This window comes from Aythya marila, assembly GCF_965140915.1.
Source record: "Aythya marila genome assembly, chromosome: 2".
In the NCBI taxonomy this organism is placed as follows: domain Eukaryota; kingdom Metazoa; phylum Chordata; class Aves; order Anseriformes; family Anatidae; genus Aythya; species Aythya marila.
In genome coordinates this window covers 101,637,637-101,650,230 of record NC_139043.1, presented here as the reverse complement: position 1 = coordinate 101,650,230, position 12,594 = coordinate 101,637,637, and the positions used below count along the sequence as shown (strand labels likewise).

General features: G+C 37.0%; 1 protein-coding gene and 1 long non-coding RNA gene across 3 annotated transcripts; one reads left to right on the top strand and one right to left on the bottom strand.

The window, feature by feature from the left end:
* Positions 1-326: 326 nt before the first annotated feature.
* Positions 327-12,339, top strand: LOC309875055. Of its 2 annotated transcripts, none has more exons than XR_014316968.1 (3): positions 327-504; positions 3,781-3,940; positions 12,245-12,339. It is a non-coding gene; the product is annotated as an uncharacterized lncRNA (long non-coding RNA). The 2 variants fall into 2 exon arrangements; XR_014316969.1 differs by lacking the exon at positions 327-504 and adding an exon at positions 2,890-3,023.
* Positions 6,382-7,341, bottom strand: MC2R (melanocortin 2 receptor; the record flags this gene model as incomplete). Its single annotated transcript, XM_082752677.1, has 1 exon — positions 6,382-7,341. The coding sequence occupies one exon, from the start codon at positions 7,339-7,341 to the stop codon at positions 6,382-6,384; it is 960 nt and encodes a 319-aa protein (XP_082608803.1).
* Positions 12,340-12,594: the final 255 nt, after the last annotated feature.

The following is a 12,594-nucleotide window of genomic DNA, read 5'->3' as shown; positions in this document are numbered from 1 at the left end:
AAGCCTTCAGTAAAGATCCCTATATACAGAAAAATGCTAAATGATTGATATAGTTTGTTCAACTCCATTATTTTTTAAAAAAAGAGTATTTCTCATTGACTCTATTTCTTGGGCCTATTCCCAGACTTCTAACAAACCCTGGTGCCAACTCCTCTAATAGGAAGTGCTGCCAATTCCAACCCCTTATTAACCAGCCAGCAAGGCTGTGTTTCTTTCATCTGCCTTATCATCCAGGAGCAGTAGCTGCCTTTCATCCAAATTTCCCCCTCTTTCGAAGGCTCTGCTGTAATCTGAGAGGAAGCTAAGCACAGATGAGAGACCTGAGGTCTCCATTAGTTCTTCTTGGCTTGCTCTCTGACATGGGCTGCTCTGTGTCAGGATGAAGAGCTCTTTATTTTCTCTTCCTTTTTTCCTTATTGAACAGACTGGCAGTTGAGACAGATTTAGCTGTTGGACCAGATGATGTGATTACCCGAATTGCTTGGCTGTGGTTTCATTTCTCAGGTAAATGAAAATGTAAGGCTGTAGACTGTTAGACTGAAACAGTACACCAGTGAAGCAGAGTCTGTAAATCATTCTTTAAAATTCAAGTGAAAACTTGAATGCATACTTAGTATGGTGGGTAATATCAATTCATTTGAAAGTGGGTAGCTGTAGCAGTGTCAGGAACTGTGAAGCTAGGCTGGAAGACATCTATCCTAGACTTCTAATGCCACCAAAAAGTGATTCCAAATTTAAGTTGTCAGGAAGGGACAATTAACCAGAATAACTAATGTGATAGGATTTCAAAGGAGCCGAGGAGATATTTCTTTCTGTCTTTAGAGGTTGTATTAAACTACTCAGCATTACTCTGGCACTAAGGCTCCCTGCGGCACTGAAAGCTCTCACACTGTGCTGCAGAGGCTCCTCTGTGGGAGTGGCTCATGCAGGTGTGCTGGATCTTTCCAAACTGTGTGTGGTGTTAGGGTGGATGAGGTCAGGGCAGGCAAGATGTGTAAATGTACAAATGATTTATTAACTGCTTTTTTGCAACTAAGAGCTTAGTCAGGGTGCAATGAGGGCTTAGGGCTCCCACAGGTCCCTCAGAGCAGGTCCTGGCTGCCAGTCTCAGTACCACTGTCCCACCAAGAGCAGGGCAGCTGGGGGCACTGGTGCAGCAGGTGGCATTGGGGCAGTCCTGTCTCTGGGCACCAGGCAGGGCCAAGGAGAGGCCAGGCTATGGGCCTGACCACCACCAAGCCAGTCAGGGCTGTGGGGAGCTGGACCCACCCTGCTGCAGTGTTGCTGGGGCAGGGGCTGATGGCCATGGGGCTGATATGAGGTCCTGGGCCTGGGCATGTGGGTCAGAGGCCCTGTGTTTTTGTTCTGGAAACCCTTCTGTACACCAACACTGATAAAAGGCTTGTTTGTTTATCTACGTAAAACATGCATCTGACTTTACAACCAAATTGTCAATACAAGTATCTGCCCAGGCCAGGTTCTCTGTCTGCTCCAACTTCAGTCAGGGTGTCAGTGGATGTAAAGTTGCCAGTAGAGTAACTCCTCCCATTAACAAATGGTTTCTGAGTAGCTCTTTTTATTTCTATTTATTTTATTTATTTATTTTTTATTGAGATGGTTCATACGAGGTTTTGGAAGAACATTTGAAGAGCTTAAATTGTAATAAATGATAGTGTGAAGGTGCTGTTGAAGCAATTCAAAGTGGTGTGACAAAACCATCTCATGGTCTTTATATATAAATAGCTATGGAAAGAAATAGATAATTGTTATTACTCACTAGACACTTGTACTCCAACTGGTTTAGCCGGATTTACTTGCAAGCTAATAGTCATTAGACTCTGGGTGACAGTTCAAAAATATGATCTTTGTGTTATAGCAGTAATTTGAGGGGAATTTCAAGCGTAAGAAAGCTACTTTCAAGTGGATATGAAAAGATTTTTTTTTTTTTAAATAGTCCTGCTCATTTCTCCAGAATTATATCGTAAATCATCCTCTTTGAATCAGAAGTTCACAATGGCATTGTGTCTTCTGTAGAAGTGACACTTCAAACAAAGCTGTATCAAAAGTTGTATCAAAGCTGTATCAAAGTGCTATTGAATGATGAACATATAATGTCTTAATAGATGGCTATCTGCTGTAATTACCTTGACAGAATGAAATATGCCTCCTTAGGGACTAAATTGTTTGAATAGATGTATTGTTTGAAGAGTTTAGCTCAAACTGACTCAAAGAGACATTTTAAGAAAGCATTAGTTTGAAATGTAGGTGTGTAGTACTGAAATAGTTATTTCCAAGCCTACAAAGCTAAAACAAATCCAAAAGTTAGGAAGGTTGTGAACATAATCACAATTCTAGCTGACTGATTGTGAAGTTTCTTGCTTGGGATTTTAAAAAAGAGAAGGCTAATATTGGCCTTGTAACTCTTGTTATAAACAAATATTATAATTAAGTATTGTTAGCACTCTGAAGTACTCTGCACTTCAATGCAAACTTCTTTTTCAAGTATGTAAATATTTTTGAAAAAATGAAATAATGTTCTGATAATAAGAGTTCAAGATGCCTATTTTTTCTGACAGTCTTGCCCAGGATCATAATTCAAGAAAGCAGAATTTTTCTTACAGTTGTTAAACTATTTGTTTTGCTCTATTGTGAACAAAATTAAACTGCTATGCAAGTCTGTCCCTCACTGGCATACCAACAGCTTCAGTGGAATTAATTCCCCTGGGTGACTTTATCAGATTTGTTCACTTTGTTCCTGAACATAAAGTTCAGTTCAAAACAGAATAACAGAAACAGAGGAGGAGCTTCTGGTTTTGCAGTAAGTGACCAGGAAAAGTTTTGTTGCCGACAACAAAAAAAAAAACAGACATAGGAAGTTCTCTGGGCACTTCTGTATGAAACATCGATTGTAGTACTGCTTACAATTTGAAGTGACACGATCTTCGAAGCGCCAGAGTTTTTTTCTTCTAGGCCTATCGGTTTCTGGTGGGATCCAAGATGTACTTATTTCTCCCAAAGTTAAGGTACAGTTCTGGCTCCCAAATACTTGTAAATTAACACTGGGCAAATGAAAGAAAATCACATAACCTAAGAAGTGTTCACTGTTATACATTAATATTATCAGAGTTTCAAGAACAACTTCAGTACAACACAATGAAGGTTTCACAAATCTTGGCTTAAAGAATCTGTTCAAAGACCTACACAGGGAAATATATAGAGATATCAAGATGTGAAACAGAGAAACTACTCTTAGAGACTGCTCAACTGCTAAAATGTAAGCCAAATTTACAGCCAATTAGGAAGTAACACATGGAGATTTATGTATATGCTGACATGCAACAAGGACTGATAGACTTCTGATAGACTTCAAAAGCAAAATCTGCCTAAGGAACTTTTTTTTTTTTTTTTTTTTTTTTTTTTTTTAATTCAAGACTATGTTTTTTCTGACACTGTTTCCCCAGAAAAGAAATATTTTCAAATGAATGCTCTATTTCAACAGAATTCGTGCAAACTGGGAGAAAATTCTTATGTGTTTTTTGAATTTTAACTTTTTTTTTTTTTTTTGAAAAAGTATACTATTTTATGTAATTTTTAGATTCATCTTGAGATCTAATGTTCTGTCACAGATTTCAGTTTATGGCAAATGCATAGGATCTGCATTTCTTACATAATTACATGTAGAATGTGGTAAGTTCTCTTGTCTTGAATTTATTAACAATGAAGAAAAATGTGTAGTTTTCTTACAATTTACAAGCCTGTTTTCTCTCTGTTTTGTCTTAGATCCCCTTATGTAGCATTTCTCCTCATCTTTTTGGCTATCTGGGTATTAGACACACTGCTTAACAGCAACAGGCATCAGGTCTCTACAACCAGTTTGAAGACATAACCTTAAGCCACAACATTAGGTGTTCCTCGGGCATCATGGCATGAACAAATGCAGGTAGGATACAAGGAATAGGCAGCTAATTCCCGTTCACATCAGGTGGGAACTTGTTGCTGGCAAAGTATGGCAATCTGAGATCCAATGCTACTAACTGCAGAAATACTTCTGACTCCTTATTATAACAAGCTGGATGGTAAAAAAGTGTCTCACTGGGCCATAACCTACGTCTGTGTGTTCCAAAAGATAACAATCTACTTTTCTTTGGACCACTGGTGTTTCTGAAATGCAAGGCCATTACTGTTCTGTCTTTTGTATTACTAAGAGAAGATGCATAGGGCAGAAAGGACAGCAAAAGATATTTTTCAGGCAGGACACATGTTGAGAGCTCATGTACTTTCTAGCCCATGTTCTGCAGGATAAAAATGGCTGGAGGCTTGGAGATGGCACTGTGAAGGATGGGACAGCTTGGCAAGGGGCAAACAGGTTCTGGGCTACTGGAGGCCAGTTTGCTCAACCCTTGAAATACAGCCAAGAGGAATGGGATGAAAGGTGTGCTTGTAGGACAGATTTTGTATCTTAAAGTCTTATGTATCTTAGATGCCCTTAGGCTCTTAGGTCAAGAAGTGAGCCCAGCTGCTTGGTGAGCAGTTTGAGGGTTGCTGCACAGGGACTGGGACTGACTGGGAAGTGCATTTTGTAGGTATTTCATGTGTTGCAGATTTAACGTAAGGTCTGCCTGAATCATTATTTTCTTTCTAATACTTTTTATCATCGTGAAGTTCATCAGTTGTGTACATAAGGTATTATGGTACTGTTAAGTCTTCTATTTTGCTAGTCTCTAATGTTGTATAATTATTATTATTGTTATTTTCAGTTCTAACAGTCATTTGTTGCTGTGCAGATACACATTTGTTCTGCTTTTGATGGAAAGAATAATTTCTTATTAGAATAAAATTTGACTATATTTGAACTTCTTTCTGAACTTGCATTTTATCGACAAATGATTTTCTGTAATAAGCATATAGGTTTAAAAATTTTTCATTTTGGTATCCCTTCTCTCATTTAAGATATTTTCTTTGCTTTGTTCTGGAGAGGCTTTCAGGTACATTGGTTCCTTTCTTACATCTTTATCTGGGAGCCTAAGTCCCCCTGACTACTTGTACTTTGATCCATATTCCACATATCTTGAAATTCCTGTTTTTATTAGTGTATCAGAAGAGCAAATTCTATTTATCTATGAATTCTAATAGATTTTCTCTTTTCCTCTCCTTCTTGTTCAAGCCATACTTTGACTTCCTCAGTTTCATAGCTGTCTCTTACTAAATATTCTGTCTCTGGCAGAGCTGAATAACTGTACAGAATTAATCTGAGGTTAATTCCTCACCATATGCTCTGAACTGCTTTAGGATATTTTGCTGTGAAATTTATTCTGCCTTACAGTTTTGCAAGTTTAGTATTATTTTGGCAAGGACAATTCAAAATTTTCTCACTAGGATTTTGTAAATTACAAACTGTTTTGTAGCATCCTTCCAGACTGGCTAGCTGGTTCCTCATCCAGGGGGCTGACTTTCTTGGAGGTCTTTGAATTGTCTGTCTGGTACTTTATTTTTGAATTCCTTGTTGAGGTATGTTTAGAAAATTATGGCTTTATCAAAGTTCTTTCACTGTCTGTGAAACCTATTATTTTATTAAAGGAAGCTGGCCCAGGGACTTCTAATGGAGAGCTGACATGGCCAGCAATTCTCTTTGCTAGTCCAGACCTGGCTTTGGTGTTTTAAAATTCAAAACCTTTTCAAAATTCTTTTCTACCAGAATGACTTCATGTTGGAAAAAACTCTTCAGTCACTAAGAATAACTTTTAAACCAAAATAACTTCACATGGACTCACACTCCAAAACTTTTTTTTTTTTTTTTTTTTTTTTGACACTTAGAGCATACTAATTGCATGATTTTAAGGAGAGTAGATGTTAAAGAACAAAGTAATGAGTTCACTTTACCAGCAAAGTTCATATGCATGTCCATATTTTCTGCTTTATCATAAACTTTTATATAAACATGAAGTTCAGAAACAAGTATTCATTTATTTGTGATTTAAACAACAACATTTTAAAGTAGTATGCACCTGAAATTGAAATTATTGGTACAAAATTAGTTGGCATAAATTAATCTCTTGGGTGACAAAATACTCGCTGCCAAAGATTTATATTTGAGTTTTTCTGAAATGATAAAAGATAATTGTTGCAGTTACTTTTAGACTATTGCATGAAAATTATTAGCAGAATTAACTTAATTAGTAATATTTCTGGGTGTTTGGTTAGCAAAGACTTATGTGCATACTTAGTTCATGCATATTCTTCAGTAGACCTCTTGAAATCACTGGCAGTATTCTACAAGCATAATATTACTTTGGGCATCACTTTTAGTATTTTTAACTGTGAATTTGCATTGCACAACGCCACAACGCGTGTGCTTTTGTAATTGTTATTTTTGTTTAGTGTCTACCAGTTCCAGTTATACCTGGCACAGCAGAACATCTTCCTAAATGTGCTCCGTAATTCTGGGCTTCGGAATGCAAAAATCATAGGGTCAATGATCGCATTGCACATTATGAGGGTCCCATTCACATGGAATATGGACATGTAGCAGGCACAATAAGGGTTATGTGGGCAAAATCTTGCTAAAAGGATGTGAAGAACAAAGGGGGCCCAACAGCAAAGGAAGACTCCAAGGAAAATAGTCAGTGTAATGGCTCCTTTCATGTTAGTTCTCTGATGGACTGCACTGGTGGGCAGTGAGGCAATCTTTTTAGCATGAGATCGAGCAAGGAGGAACATATGGACATAGAGGCACAGTATAAAAAACATCATTAAAGGGAACAGGATAGTGAAGGGAATGACTGTAGCTGCTTCATAGGAGAAGAGGGCAATAGCAATGCTACTGCCTGCACAGAATGTCCAAATGATTGCCAAGATGATCAAAGCCCTTTGTAGTGTCATGATATTATGGTACCGCAAAGCATAGAAAATAGTGATATATCTGTCTGCTGCAATAGCTAACAAGCTGAAAATTGACCCCAGTAAAGACAGAATGAACATAGAATCCATGGCATCATCCAGCTTTTTCTCAAAGTCCCCACGACGTGTCAGGTACCCCATTTTGCACAAGATGATAAAGATGTTCTCCAGAGTTTTGTACAAGCTACCTAACATGTCTGAAATGGCTAAACTACAAATGAAGAAGTACATGGGCAAGTGCAAATTCTTATTTCTGATGACAGCAATTAGGACAAGCAGATTTTCCAATATGCCAGCAGCAGCAACAGTGAAAAAAACTTCCTCTGGCACCACGACCTGCGTACAGTCAGTGACATTTAAGGAAAAATCACTTATATTTTCAAGGGAGGGAATACTTGTCTGCCCTAGGTGTTTGATTAGATTGAAAGGTCTTTCAGTGCTCATTTCTTCTGTTTGTGGAAAGATTCTGGATTGTTGTTTCTCAGGCTTGGCTTTACTCTGAAGCTGACCTGTCAGTTAGACCATTCTTCTTTTGATGAAAGCTTTCTCCTTCAACTGGAGCAATTTGAAGACTTAACTGAAATATTCTGTATTTCTCCTACAATAAAACACATACAAGCATAAACATCAAGAAGAAAATTGCCATGTCAAAAATAAGCATTTGAAATATCAGCTATTGCAGTGGAATGAACATATACCATCATCTGAGTGAGGCAAAGTTGATTTGTATAAAATGAATGGCTCCAAGCGTTGCAGTGTCTCAGAAGAAAACAAAGTGTAAATTCTCTGTTAGCTTCAAAGGAATTTTTAAAAATATAGTATAGTATAGTTTTCTTTACTAATGAACATCCCATGTTTACTGAAACTGATTTCACAGACTTCGAGAATTTGGCAGTCTTTACAGGCCAGCTGTTTGTTTTGAGAAAGTCTGGCATTTCTCACAAGATTTGCAGTATTATTAGATACAAATGAGACTAATGCCAAGATAAGCTGTTGTCCAGAGCAGTAACATATTTACCACCACACTGTTAACAGTGAAACAAAATGCCCTTAATTTAGATTTGAACATTTGTAAATATTGATGTTTTTTCAGAAGCATGTTAGATACTAGTGATAAGCTGCCTTTTCCTGCAAATTGAAACATTCTTTTGATTTGAAAGTATTTCTAACACAGACTAAGATTTAAATGAAAATATTTTCTTGACTGTATTTACAACTATCTGAAAGACAAAATGTTTTATAAAAGCATTGGAGTTATTTTTTTTTCTCTGTAGCGATCCTGATCTAAATTATGTGAAAGCCTATGAGAATATTCCCAAAAGATGAGGCTTCTTGGGCTATTTGTTAAGGTGTAAATACATATGATATTAATTTGGCTCAGATATTACCCATAGACAATAAAACTCACTTTTTCTTGTAATCTTTATTTGTGAATCCATTTGTAATGCACAGATACAGTTGCTGTTCAGAATGTCCCCCTTTTTAAGACCTGGCATATTCTCCCCCTGTTTTCTAAGCTCAAAACAGCCTTTAAGTATTTGGCACTCTTGAAATGCATTCGGACATTTGTTCATAGTCAGGGTTGGCAAATGCCATGACACCCTTTCAAAGGATGAAGTCAAAAGTTTTAACTACTTTGTATGCAACATTCTCTTTAAATGTTGGTGCCTATCTGTAAATGGCGCAGCTGAACTGTTGCTTGAATATGATCAACTCTATTACAGATGGCTGTGTTTAGCCACATTTTAAGGGAAAACAGGCTTGTGATTTAGGTTTGCTAATATAATCTGCTGAGATTGCCAGCAAGGTGCTTCATGTGTGGTGAAGAGTGCTGAGACCTGGACCACCAGAAAATATGAACTTGATTGAAGGAAGCTACTAGCTGTCTTAAAAGAAAGCATTGAAGTGAGTGCCCATACTTATTTGAAAACAAAAGCTCTGTAGTGGAATAACTTAGTGCATTTCAGTGAAGCACATGTAGACATTCCCAAAGACAATTAGGTCAACATCTGTCAGCATGTGCAAGAGATTCAGCAATGTCTCTGCATTGGTATGATTTTCCTATTCTCAGCTAGAGCTACTGTCCTAGTTAAGTTTTATGTTTTCTAATATAGAAATTTGTTTAACAACTTAGTTTTCACTCTTAATAGAAAGTCATCATGGACATTCCAAACACAGTCTCACTTCAGTGGGATTTTAACAGGAAAAATCAGTTAGCAAAAATACCTTTGTTACGCCCTGATTCTCTCAGAACACTTTTTCAGTAATGCTTTACTGGTACATCATATTGCTGAAATCACCTGCCTGATAATCATTATGGCTCCTTAAACAATAAGACATTAGGAATGACATGATACATTATATTTGCTGCTTTTTACAAATATAAAGATTGCTAGTTTTACATTAACTTGAGGTTGAGTGCAGCAGTTGGTTAGCGAAGAGATCTTGTAAAGGCTTGTGAGCAGTTACAGCAAACTGAATGATTATGTTACAAATAACTTAACGCTGTTTTCAGGCAATTAATAGAAAACCAGAAAAAGAAACTGTTTTAGAGATTCTCATGCCAGCATGCATATGGTTATTGCAGTCTATTTTATTAGAACTCCCTGAAGGATGTTACCAATTGTCTCCTGGTCTGATGCTTCAGTGCAGTAAATAGTAACACTATTTCTGTCTGAGACTTCCCAGACAGAAATATCTATGTATATACAGTGTTGTACATAGATAGTAAATCCAGTGCTTGATCTACACAATGCATATTTTGATCATACCTCTGTAGTAAGTCTCACATTTATGGGATTCATTTGCCTCTACAAATCTACTGGACAGTGTGTGAAGTAGTTTAACACTTCTGAACAGCTTGGGATAGACAGAGTACATACGGGACGTAAAGCTATTGTGAACATGATTGGTAACCTCAGAGTGTTGTAAAAGCTAACAAAAAAGGAAGAGACAGGAATATCTTGGTGTTTGGATGTGTATTTCTACAGGCAACTGGAATTAGAACCAAGGTCATTTCACACCATACTATGAATGGTCATCAGGTGAAAATAGTTCACCTTCCTGTGTTGGTTGCACTACCAGAGACAGCTTGGATGCAACAGACTTCCTCTCCACTGTCAATGCCTTGTCATTTTGCCACATCATTGTATTGTCTAGAAAGAGGGTTCATTTCATTCACCATCATCAGTCTCTGGTAGTGCTCAGGTTTATCTTTTGCAGGTATCTGCAGAATCAACCTTTCAAAGCCAGTGCTTATGTGTCAGAATTGTTAAAAATAGGACACAGCAATTTAAGAATAAAAGTGCTATACTTACACAATAATCTTTTTTTCCCATCAGTGGCTGAACTATGTGGATTTTCCCTTTCTCGAGGTCATTCAAAATCTAATAATAATTTTCCCTGACTGTAGCAAAAAACATTAAAGAATAAAAAGCAATAAATATAAAAAAGGCTCTTTAAGTTTGAAACACATTTGCAAATTGAATGATAAGTATCACAACACCAACAAAAACCTCCAGCCTTTTCTTCGCATGCTTAAATTGAGTCCTGGAGGGAGAATTCAACAGCTCAGTCATATTGGATAGTCTGAAACATTTTTTTATCTAGAAAGTGGCAGTCTTCTGAGCTAGGGTAATGGTCAATGAGCTGGCAACAATAGTGAAGTTACTAAAATCCGTACATCTCTAATATTACCAGCAATTTTTATTTAGTTTGTAGTTACCTAAAGAATCATGAAGCAGGGAACCAGAGGACTAGAAGCCAGGACTGGAAAATATACTGACAGCATTGTAGAAACCAATAGTTTGGATTACCTGTCAATTGTATTTATTCACTGGGATTATGGTTTAGCTCTTTATAACACTCTGACACTTGCAAAGCATGTTTGCACTGTATATGTTGCACAGCTAGGAGCCAGTGCCAGTACTTCAGCTTATGACAATGTTTAGAAAGCTACAGTGGATGTTGGGCAGTCTCAGCACTGTACAGGATTAGCCTTGGGCAAAATGCATAATTCTTTCCTGTGTGCCCAGTGCCTATTGATAACAAAATTCAATTTTCTGTGCAGTAGAAATGCAGTGACTTAGCACCTGAAAGGTCTGGGAGTAACCAACTTTGCAGTTGATTTTGATTTTTGTTTTGATTGTATAAACAGTTATTCATTGAATAAATAAATAATGCACGTCCTTCAATCTCAACATGTTAAATAAACTGGTCTGGTCAGCAGAATAACAATAATCATAATTTCAGCTGTGAACTATAATGAGAAGATATTGCATGCTTTAAATACTGCATCATTTCACATGTTTCTTTGCTCTCTATTCATTTGTTACTAGAAAACCACAGCTCTCCCTATTGGACCCCATTTGTATTTGCTTTCTAAACAGATGGTGGTAACTGAAAATTGAAAGGGTATTGAGTATTCTCCAGCTTTTGAACTCCACAATGCAGCTTATATAACTGGCCAATTATGTAGATGCAATTATTTGTTTCTAGAATCTTGAAACATATTAAGTCCCCATGATTCTATGTTTTGACTTTTTTTTTTTTCCTTAAGTCATGTATTAGGAATGTAGAAGAATAAGTGTGGCGTGTTTCAGACACAGTACATAAAGTATACCTCATAATTCATTCAGTATATACAGAGATACTTATCCGCCCCCCCTGCCCTACACACATTTAAAATACCATGGTCTTTTCTCAATCAAAAAAAAAATAAAAATCTTTAAGGTGTTAACAACTCTCTAACAATGTCTTTATCTCAAGCATTTCATACTGAAAGCTGTCTGGTGTTTAAACTCTCATTCACTTAAGTAAAAGTACCTTGGGCATCAGGGCACCTGGAAATCTGTTCAGCATGGTTCCCCTTCTAGAACTTGGTCATAGTGGAACATCAATCCCTTGTGGACATGGTTGGACAAGGAGTGTGTGGCTGGTTATGCTGCCTGGTGTTGCTTTCTTTTTCTGAAAATGACAGTACAAGTCATGTGATTGTCCATGGATGGGAGCCATATACATTTTCAGTGACTTCAATTCAAGCCATTACAGCTTTATATCAAAATAAATTTGAAAAAAATCCGCAAATATCTACCTTTTTGCTTGTTTCTAGCTTTTCCATGTGTACAATGCATTTAAGATGGAAACATGCCACTTAAAAATGTTGATGTGGAGATTTAGTGTTTAAAGCAAATGAAAGAACAACTTTTTTTTTTTTTTTTTTTTTTTTTCATTAGGTAAGCAATGGCTTTCATGGTGATGGAGGGGACGGTGCCTATTAGCAGAAGGTAAGCTATGAGGACAGGCTGTTCCCTACACTTTCTAATGGGTGTTTCCTTTTGTCTACCAGGTGTGCTTAGCCCTGAACAAGAAGTGAATAAGAACAGCACCCAGAGTCCGATTCTGTCTTTCCTTTTGCAATAAAGGACATTGCATAGTTCTTTACATATGTTTAAAGTAAATGTGCCAGAGGAATTATGCTTGCTGATTCCTAAAGGCTCTGCTCTATTTGGACCAGATGATCTTGGAGGTCTTTTCCAACCTTAATGATTCTATTAATATATGGTCTAATAGATTTCTGGCCATAGCTGAAGATAGAGTTACTGGTTGTTACAAAGCATTTAAAGTATTTTACTGACTTCTAGGTGACCATGATTAAAGTACCTCAGCATAGCCTGCATAAAAACAAAAACAAAACAA